Source organism: Chiloscyllium plagiosum, unplaced genomic scaffold (genome assembly GCF_037043375.1).
Source record: "Chiloscyllium plagiosum isolate Xiang-an unplaced genomic scaffold, Cpla_swu_hap1 HiC_scaffold_16, whole genome shotgun sequence".
Classification (NCBI taxonomy): Eukaryota; Metazoa; Chordata; class Chondrichthyes; order Orectolobiformes; family Hemiscylliidae; genus Chiloscyllium; species Chiloscyllium plagiosum.
This window is the reverse complement of record NW_028270154.1, coordinates 10137436-10148541: the sequence shown is the minus strand read 5'-3', so window position 1 is coordinate 10148541 and position 11106 is coordinate 10137436. Positions and strand designations below refer to the sequence as shown.

Genomic DNA, 11106 nt, shown 5'->3' with positions numbered 1-11106 from the left:
TGTACTCCCCACCATGTCCACTCTCCCATCTTCACCTCCCTTCTGCCTAGACACCCTACCCACTGTACCTGCCACACCTATCATCTGATATTCACCCTTCACGCACATAGCCTCTTCCCCATCCATACTGTTCTCCCTCACAACTATTTACCCTGCCCCACGCACACCTAACCCGCCACTACCAATATCCCCTCAAACCCACCCACTGTGATTGCTAGTTCCTCTCCCATTCCCGGGTCCCTCTCCCCTCCCCACCCACCCACGTTCCCCAAACCCCCCACCCCACACTACCCCAACTCACCAAGGCTCCCTTTCTCCTACCTCACCTCAAGAATCCCCCCAGCCCGTCCAATCCCACCACTCCCCCACCCCACGCAATATGGCTTCCACTTCTTGGGGTCCCCCTCTCCCTTCCCCCGCTCCACCCAGCACCTCCCTCTGTGTCACTACGGCATTTGCAACACCGAGTGCTTGTGTTTGAAAGTGTCCAGCAGGGCCAGGACGCCACGTTTCAGATTGGAGCCGCTGGTGAACTTGGGGGCAGAGAGGAGGGGCCCAGGCGCAGGACCCACATTGTCAGTCATCGGGGAAGACAAGTGCTTCTTCAGGCCTGAGGGGGGCAACTGAGAGTGGGTGGCCCTCTTTGATCTCACTGAGGGAGCTGCAGCCACCAAACACTTCTGGTATTGTAGCTGTAAGACAAAAGGACAACAACGGGTCAATTCCTTTGCCGTCACTGGGGTCAAAATCATGGAATTCCCTCCCTAAGGGCATTGTGAGTCAACCTACAGGACATGGACTGCAGTGGTTCAAGAAGGCAACTCACCCCCACCTTCTGAAGGGGCATTTAGGGACAGGCAACAAATGCTGGCCCAGCCTGCCTTTGTGAGTAAATAAATTGAAAGTAGCCCACACCCAAACCCTGTACTTTTTGAATATGTCTGGGGGAACAGGCTGATAAAACTGACAGGAGTCTTGGCTCTTAGCAAACATTGTCTTTCACTGAAATAGGGTCAATACAAACTAGGCACTGGTATGCTATTCATTTTGGTTCAGTTACCATGTCAATCATCCACACATACCCCAGCTCCCCATCTGAGGAGTGATGATCCTCAGGTTAAAACACCGATGGTCTCTCTCTCTCTCTCTCTGTCATGGGAGAGCAACCCTTTGGTGTTCTGGGACTATGGTGACTTTATGTTTACCTTACTCCATGTTTGCATGCATTAGAAGGACTATTGTGAAAACTGGAGCTCATTGGGTAGCTCTTGAAGAGCTGACACAGACACAATGGGCCGAAAGGCCTCCTTCTTTGCTTGAGGGTCCAACCACCCCATGATTCTACATTTCAGGGCGATGGGGAACGAGGGATGGAGAATGGCAGTAATACACAGAGCTAGTACAGGGGCAGCAGGCTGAGTGGCCTCTTCCTCTGCTGCCCCGGTGCTACAAGAATACTCACCATACAAGCGGCCTGAATGGCCTCAGAGATGTAGCCGGCATCAGGCTCACACCAGAAAACGTGGCACTCGAAGTTCTGGAGACCTGTGTCCACAATGAGGCCGAAGGTATGCGGGTCCTTCCCAATGCCCAGGAAGGTCAGGTACCGGAGCCGGCACTGCCAACATGGCTCCCTGCTATCCTGTACAGAACAAGAAAAATCACACCCTGTACCAACTCTGGAATCTACATTGTAAGAGGGGTGTGGTAGCACTGGAGAGGGTGCGGAAGGAGATTTACCAGGATGTTGCTAGGGCTGGACAGGTTCAGTTATGAAGAGAGATTGGACAGACTGCGGTTGATTTTCTTCCAGTAGAGGAGACTGAGAGAGGACATGATGGAGATGGAGAAAATTGTGAGGGCAATGGATAGGGAATATACACCTTTTTTGTATTCACCCGTGGGACGTGGGCAGGAGACTGAGAGGGGACATGATGTCGATATATAAAATTATGTGGGACATAGAGTGGACAGGAAGAAGCATTTCCCCTTGCTAGAGGCACCAATGACTGGGGCATTGATTTAAGGAAAGAGGCAGGATGTTTACAGGGGATGTGAGGAGATTTGTTCTCACCCAGAGGGTGGAGGGAATCTGGAACTCGGTGCCTCTAAGTGGAGAGGCAGAGGCAGAGGCAGATATCCTCATCACATTGGAGAAGGATTCAATGTGCTCTTGTGATGCTAAGGCACACTGGGCTATTGGGTAAACGTCAGGCCTCAGATGCTGGAGGTCAGAGTCAAGATTAGAGTGGTGCTGGAAAAGCACAGCAGGTCAGGCAGCATCCGAGGAGCAGGAAAATCGACGTTTCGGGCAAAAGCCCTTCATCAAGAATGAGCCTCACTCTAATCTTGACACAAGATTATTGGCCAAGTGCTGGGAAATGGGATTAGAATAGTGAGGGGGTTGTTTTTGACTGGTGCCAATTCAATGGGCTGAGGGGCCTTTTTCTATGCTGTTGACCTCTATGTCTCAATGACTAAGGAGGTAAGTAGGAAGGAGTGACTGAAGTCTGGGCCAGAGCAGTGGGTTTGAACTACTGTGTTAATAAAGTATGTAGATAGATGGAAAGGCAGGAAGGTTTCAGAACAATGGTCCAGAGCATGGGAATCAGACAGCAGATCATTGACACAAAGGATACATACAGATTAGCGCAGGATATAATGATTCCCTGTGTATTGATTATGAAGAGTGATCCTGCAGAATCGTGGGTGGGAAAGCAGGTGTGGGGTGAGGGACCAAGCAGACCCTGTGCTCACCTCCCCCTTAGACACGGACAGCGTGGTATCTGTAACCTGGAGGAGAACTGAAGGCCAGTCACATCTGTCCACTGAATCCAACAGACTCTTTATCACTCCGTTCACCAGCTTCATTCCTGAAAGGACACCAGCACCCAGACAATGACAAAACAAACTGACAGAAATATACCCTCAGCGGGTCCGGCACATACTATGGAGAGAAAACAGAGTTAATGTTTCCGGGTCGGGGCCCCAGTCTGTATAAGTTTAAAGTCGAGCATGTGGTGCTGGAAAAGCACAGCAGGTCAGGAAGCATCCGAGGAGCAGGAGAATCGACGTTTCAGGCATAAGCCCTTCTTCTGCTCCACCGATGCTGCCTGACCTGCTGTGCCTTTCCAGGCAACACTCTCAACTCTGAACTCCAGGATCTGCAGTCCTCACGTTCTTCTGTATAAGTTTAAACACAGGTTCACAATATAAATGAACTTTTGTAACCTGAGTTTGCATATATGTCTAAGGCATAAAGCTGTAAGATGTGCTAGTCTGTTCGATGGAAGAGAAATTGATAAAATGTCTGAGTTATTTTTCCTTTATTCATTTAAGAAATGAGGGCATTGCTAGCTAGTACAGTATTTATTGCCCATCCCTAATTGCCCAGAGGGCAATAAAGAGTCAACCACTTTGCTGTGGGTCTGGAGTCACATGTAGGCCAGACCAGGTATGGACAACAGTTTCCTTCCCTAAAGGACATTCGTGACCCAGACAGGTTTCTCTGACAATCAACTCTAGATATTTATTGAATTCAAATGCCACCATTTGCCATAGCAGCATTTGAACCCAGATCCCCATGTGGGCTGGCATCCCCTCACCTCTGTGTGCAAATCTTTTTATTAGATTAAGATTGAATGTCAGGTGCTCAAGGTCAATTAAAAATTAATGATGTGTCCTGGTGACTCGTTAATTGCCTTGAATGGATTGTAAAGGAGGGGACTCCATTATCTTCGGTGATCAGCATTACACTCCCCAGCCATTGCATGTAATTTGATTAATTGGAAACACAGTGGTTTAGTGATGGTGGATAATGAGTGAAAAGTTACACAGTTGATTTGGTGGCGGGATACAAAAAGCCATTCAGCTGTGTGTGGTAACAATTCCGAATATAACAAAAACGAAAATAGGAGGGCTTTGTGATGCAGTGGTAGTGTCCTTACCACTGAGCCAGGAGGGCTGGGTTGTAAATCTCATCAGCTCCAAAGGTGTGGAATTAAATCTCTGAATAGGTTGATTTCAAAATATATAAAATCAAGCTTCCCTGTGGTTGCTTCTGTGCCCTGGACAGAGACTATGCAGTGTCCATGAGAATGCTAACAGCCTTCCACAACTAGAGGGCACCACAGGGGCTAGAGTGCATTATCTCCCATCAAAAACAACATTTTCATTTACTTTGATAAGTAAATACATTTTTAAACAGCTGGGTTTAAAGAAGCCATTTAGAGTCTTAGAGATGTACAGCATGGAAATACACCCTTCAGTGCAACTTGCCCATGCCAACCAGATATCCTAAATTAATCTAGTCCCATTTGCCAGCACTTGACCCATATTGCTCTAAACTGTTCCTATTCATACACTCATCTAGATACCTTTTAAATGTTGCAATTTAGGGCTCCTTGGTGTGGTGGTAGTGTTCCTACCTCTGGACTAGGAAGCACTGGGTTCAAGACCCATCTGCCCCTGAGAGGTGTCATAATGTCTCTGTATAGAGTGATTAGAAAATATCTCAACCTGTCTGTCACACCTCACATCAGATTACATAAAACAAGAGATAAAAATATTGGGGGGGGGGGGAATGGCAGAATATGGATTTTGAACTCAATTTAAACAAAAATAAAATGTCAAGCTGGGTCTTTGAGGGAGCATGCTCTGTTCAATCACACAATAAGAGCCAAAACATGATTTCCTTCCTTTTCAGAAGAATGCACCGTCATTCATGTTGATTATCACCTCCCTGTTCCCTCCTTCTCCCTCACCTTGGATGCTCTGCATTACCCTTGACATGGAAAATTAATCAATTGGAAAACATGGGCGTTGTACTGGTACGCTTACTAGAAGGAGAAACACCACAGGGAATTTAGTGATTGAAAAAACATAATGTTCAGTTGTGTATAAAAACACTTCTGGATTTTCAAAAAAAAGAAAAAAACTTTTTGAAATAATCAGGAGGGTTCTTGTGGTGCAGTGGTAATGTTCCTATCTCTGAGCCAGGAAGCATAGATTCAAGTCCCACCTGCTCCATCTCTGAACAGGATAATTGAACACAAAAGCAATATGGAAGTTTAACTGTTTCTTTAAAAATAATGAATACTCACACAAAAAGACTTCATTCATAAATAATATACATATAAATTAATGAAACACTATGAAAATAAGCAACTTTTTAAATACTTATCGCAAATATACATGAAGAAGATGGTCCAGAATTCACTAGTGTTGTATCTCACAAGATTTCTCCCCACAATTCAGGTGCTAAAGGGGGTTTGCATCACAATTGTCAGAAGTATTAATGACCTGGTAACAACAATATATCTGAGTTCTCAACAAATGATCAGAACGTCAGTGTATTTCCATAATCAACTATATATGTGGAAGTAGTAAGAACTTGGCAAACTGCTGCATGATGGGATACTTGACCAAGGTAAAAAGTATCTTGGCCTTAAGCCTCTCTAGTGGAAAAATATTGCTGGAGATAAGGACTGAGGTTGTGCAATTATAATTTGATGAAATAGAGGGACTGTATCATAGGCTCGTTAGTGGGGGGTTTTCTTGAGCTCGTTAGCATCGCTGACCTTGACCAACAAGACGGTAGCTGCACTCTGCTTATCTTTATCTTGAATATTGTGAAGTGTGAAATGTAAGCAAGGCTGTTTGTATCATTGCATAGGTATAGACTGACGGTTCAGCTCGAGAGAGAGAGAGTGCTGTGAGGCAGCCTCTCTGTGAAGTCACGACAAAAAGCTTCTTGAAACGATTCAGAGTCTCAGACAAAGCAGTTTCCTCGACAATATACTAGGATTGGGAATGACACCAAAGAATGAACTCAGCTCGAATAGGTACAGAAACAAAAGCAGAAGTTACTGGAAAAGCTCAGCAGGTTTGGCAGCATCTGTGCAGAGAAATCAGAGTCAACGTTTCAGGTCTGGTGACCCTTCCTCAGAAAAGGGTTGCAATATCTCCGACTTACATTTGTTCTGCTCTATTACCCGGATGCGCTTTGTATGGTATGGTCTGCCTTAATGCACTCAAAACTTTTCACTGTACTGAGGTACATGTAACAATAATAAGGGATGACTGAAGGCCAGACTGGTAATTTTATAATGGAACATCACATGGAAAAGATGTGCAGGTTGGATGGATTGGTCATGATAAATACAGGGTTATGGGGTTAGGGTGATGGCTGGGTTTGTGTGGGATGCTCTTCAGAGGATCAGTGTGGACTCAATGAGCCGAATAGCCTCTTTCTGCACTGTAGGATTCTATGATTCTGTGTTATCATGTCATGTAACTGTATAAAAGTACAAGTCTGTCTGGTCTGGAATTGATGCCATAGTAAGACACATCCCAAAGATCTCAATTTCTCATCATGTCATGAATGACTCCCAATCTATTGTAGATTTTATAATTGCAGTTTGGGGCTGGTCTTCACCAAGAGATTGACTCACCCATTGAGTTGGTCACAGGGAGGCAGCCAATGTATTGGACATTAAACCTCTGCACGGATTGTCTCACCGTCTCCAGGAGGTCAACTGGAAAAGAAAGGTAAGCAGCTGGTCACAGAGTCTACAGCTTTGTGTCATCACACTATCACAAAGTGTACCCATCCACTCAGTCTCATCCCACAGCCCCTACACTCGACACTCGTACATCAGCCATAGCTTCTCTTGTTGTGAGTCAGAGATTCGGAACTTGAGCGTGATAGTAAAGGTTAATGCTCCATTGCAGAGCCCCAGCCTTCCAGATACACAAGGATCACCTCAGATAGATGTGAACTACCCCTCGGTAACATCTCAAAGAAGACCAGGAGAGTTATACCCAGCATCCTGGTGAATATTTATCCCCCAACCACAATAAACAGATTACTTGATCATTTTCACACTTCAGCTCGTGATAGTTTGTAATTTACTGCTGCACTTCCAACTCAACAACAGTGACAATATATCTAAAGTTATTTCTTCACTGGCTGGAGAGAATCCCAATTTCTGGGAAAGGCACTACACAAATGTAACTCTTTCTTTATTTACTTTCCATCCTATCATGTCCGGTTTCCCAATTAATTCTCCTGAGGAAATGTTCAATTTACATATTCTCTAATTCTCTCACCATCATTATTTATGCCTCCTCATATTCCTATTGTTCTTCTGCACCACTTGCCTTCCTCTCTCCACCAGCAGCAGTGTAGGAGCCAGTGTGTCCCATGCTGGATTTGATCACTGTGGGCATTTAGCTGCATCAATAGCCTGGAAGTTGGCTCCCAGGTAGAGAATTCCCAGTTTCCATTGCTCTACCATCATTGGTCATGCTTCCAGCTGCCTGGATGCTAGGTTCTGGAATTCTCTCTGAAACTACAGAATCATGGAGATGTACAGCATGGAAACAGACCTTTTGGTTCAATGCGTCCATGCCCACCACATATCCCAACCTAATCTAGGCCCATATCCCTCTAAACCCTTCCTATTCATATACTCATCCAGATGCCTTTTAAATGTTGTCTTTGTACCAGCCTCCGCCATCTCCTCATTCCATACACGCCCCGCCCACTGTCTGAAAAAGTTGCCCCTCAAATCCCTTTTATATCTTCCTCCCTCACCTTAAACCTATGCCCTCTAAGTGTTGGACTCCCCTGCCCTGGGGAAAAGATGCTGACTTCTCAAATTTCTGACCACACTCATTCTTTACTCCTTCAAGTCTACTCCTTTCAACAAGTGTTGGACATTGGTTCTAATATCTCCACTTGTGTCTCCCACCCTCTGTCCTATATCTCTTTATCCATGACCCCTTGCCTGGACTCCTGAGCGACTGACTGCTGTCGGCTCCTGTGAACCTTGTCCCATCCTATCATCACTTCCAATCACATCTTCCCTTAATTTGCGTTGTTCTAACGGTGAGAAAAGGGATAGCTGTTTCCAAGAGCCAATATAGGACATGATGGGCTCAATGGCCTCCTGTATTATTTGAAGGTTCTATCATGTATTCCCATGACAGTTATGCAGTTACAGTGTGAACACAGCCTGAATCTAGTGTCTTATTTAACTTCACTTGGACCCCAATTTCACATTGTCACACCTCATTTACATTCTTCCACATATAACATTCTTACAACCCAAAGGCTCTCAATGGGGACTTTTACCGATAGAACCACACAGAACGGAAGCAGACAATTTCCGGTCACTAAAGGGTATGAACTACGGGACCACAGACACAAGATTAAACACAGGGGGTTTAGAAAACGGTGAGTGTTAAAATTTCCCCACAGTGAGAGTTGGGAGGCTCTGGATTTATTTCCCGGGTAAGTCGTTCAGGCAGAAATTGAGTCAACATTCAGGATGAGATTGGAAACGAGGATGAAGAGAAAGGGGTTAGTGTGAAACTGGAAAACGGAGGGTAAATGAGATTAAATTTGCTGCCATGGAGAGTGAAAACCAATTTGAACTTACTGGGCTATGGATTGCTGCTCCTGTGTTGTAATTTTTGTTTATTTCTAAACTTGCAGATAGAATAGAATCCCTACAGTGTGGAAACAGGCCCATTGGCCCAACAAGTCCACACTGACTCTCTGAAGGGTATCCCACCCAAACCCTTTCCCTATTCCTCTACATATCCCCCTGATCAATCCACCCAACCCACATATCCCTGAACACTATGGGCCATTTAGCATGGCCAATTCACCCAACCTGCACATCTTTGGACTGTGAGAGGAAACCCACACAGACACGGGAAGAACGTGCAAACTCCACATAGACAGACTCCCAAGGCTGTAATTGAACTCGGGTCCCTGGCGCTGTGAGGCAGCTGTGCTAACCACTGAGCAAAGACAATCGTGACTGTGGACGATGACAGCTCATCATCTTCTGCAGCTGAAACCAGATCAACTCTTACTGTTATGTTTGACTCTGGTATTTGCCTAGTCTTATACAGGGTGCTATTTTTCACTTGTGATCAAGAGTTAGAACAAAGCAGAGGTTATCAGGAAGAATATTAGGGAGAAGAGGGATCTTGGTGGTCTTCATAATTTTTGGCTGCCCAATTTGAATCATTACCATTGATGGAAATGCCATCATTTCCTGCCAGCAAGCCTGGACATTCTCCAAAGTCTGTTTCTTGGAACTCAGGGACCACACCTTTAGTCTTAAGCCTCGTGAACGATCTTTGAAGGGGATAAAAGATTATTGGGGTACACAGGAATGTAGACTCGAGGTTACAGTTAGATCAACCATGATCTGACTGAACGGTGGAACTGGCTCAAAGGGCTGAGTGGCTCACTTTTGTTCCTTATTCACTTTTATGCAAATCCTGCTTAAAAATTAAGATTATGTAGAGTCACAAAGTCACACAGCACGGAAACAGACCCTGCAGTCCAACAAGTCCATGCCGAACATAATCCCAATCTAAACTAGTGCTACCTGCCTGCTCCTGGCCCATCTCCATCCAAACCTTTCTTATTCATGTCCTTATCGAAATCCCTTTTAAATATTGTAATTGTTCCCACATCCACCACATCAACAGGAAGTTCATTCCACACGTGAGCCACCCTCTGTGTAAAATATTTGCCCCTCATGTCTTTTTTAAATCTCTCTCCTCTCACCTTAAAAATGTTCCCACCTTGTTTTGAAATTCCCCATCCGAGAAAAAAGGCAAGTATCATTAACTCTATCTGTACCTCTCATTATTTTATGAACTTCTATCAGGTTGCCTCCCAACCTCCTACACTCCAGTGAGAAAAGTCGCAGCCTATCCAGCCTTTCTTTATAACTCAAACCTTCCACATCCGGCAACATCCTGGTAAATCTCTTCTGAACCCTCACCAGCTTAATAATATCCTTCCTATGACTGAGTGACCAGAACTGGACACTGTATTCCAGAAAAGGCCTCACAATGTCCTGTACAACTTCGTCAGTCTCTTGGTACCTGATAATAAAGGTAGCTAATTCATAACATTCCCTGAAACAGACCTAGTGAGAAACAATAGACAAGGACATTAGATGTCTCAGGCTGTGAGCTGGCCATGTTACTATCAGTCCATCCTCAAGTCAAAAGACAGAGAGGTACTTGGCAATTCTGGGCTTTAGGAGCAAAATACTGCAAGACGCTGGAATCTGTACTGAAAACAGAAAATGTTGGAGGTCACAGTGAGTCAAACAGCATCCATGGAGAGCGGAGAGCTAATGTTTTGAGTCTAAACGAAGAGTCATCTAGACTCAAAACATTAGCTTGCTGTCCCTCCACGGATGCTGCCTGACTCACTGTGATCTCCGGTATTTGTTGTTTTCAATTCTGGGGTTTGCTTTATTGTTGACAGGAGAAAGTGAAGAAGGGCTTATGCCCGAAACGTCGATTCTCCTGTTCCCTGGATGCTGCCTGACCTGCTGCGCTTTTCCAGGAACACATTTTCAGCTCTTTATTGTTGACAGCTCAATGATACGCAACCCACTTGTGAGGCTGTCGAAAAGCACAGCTGGTCAGGCAACATCCGAGGAGCAGGAGACTCAACGTTTCAGGCATAAGCTTTCTCCTCCCTTGTGAAGCTGCCTACCTCAATAAGGGAAATGAACATTCAGATTAAAAGGTACCTTGTAGAGGCAGGTCCACTGGGGAGATGCTGTCCTCCATTCCCGGAACGTTCGATGAACCACTGTTAATTGCTCGCTCTGCCATGATCTGCAATGAGTTGGAGAAGACTTAAGATACCAGTACAACATTAGACAACTGAGTTTGTAATCTGGATTGAACAGGTGGGAGTATGGAACTCCAACAGGACATTGCCAAATTGATGAAGTGAGTGGATAGGTGGCAGATGACGTTCAAAACAAAGAGTGTTAGGTGATGCGTTTTGGTTGGAAGAATATTGAAAAACAATGTGAAATCGGCAACACAATTCTAAATGTGGGCAGTACCAGAGGGAGCTGGGTGTATATGTGCACAGATCAGTTAAACTGGTAAGACGCGGGGTTTGTACTCAGTGGAGTTTCGAAGAATAAGGGAGGTCTGATTGAAATCTACAGAATACTGAGAGGCCTGGATAGAGTGGACATGGAAAAGATGTTTCCAAAAGTAGGAGAGACAAGGGCACAGTCTCAGAGTGAAGGGACGACCCTTTAG

General features: G+C 45.1%; 1 protein-coding gene across 1 annotated transcript in view; it reads right to left on the bottom strand.

Moving 5' to 3' along the window:
- Positions 1-391: 391 nt before the first annotated feature.
- The window catches only part of apbb3 (amyloid beta precursor protein binding family B member 3), a 79902-nt gene continuing 69187 nt past the window's right edge, over positions 392-11106 (bottom strand). The window contains exons 9-13 of the mRNA XM_087995033.1: positions 10578-10665; positions 6453-6536; positions 2758-2873; positions 1463-1642; positions 392-692 (exon numbers count right to left, since the gene is read on the bottom strand). Coding sequence (XP_087851159.1) covers positions 447-692; positions 1463-1642; positions 2758-2873; positions 6453-6536; positions 10578-10665 — 714 coding nt within the window. The 3' untranslated portion in view covers positions 392-446. The remainder of the gene's footprint in view (positions 693-1462; positions 1643-2757; positions 2874-6452; positions 6537-10577; positions 10666-11106) is intronic.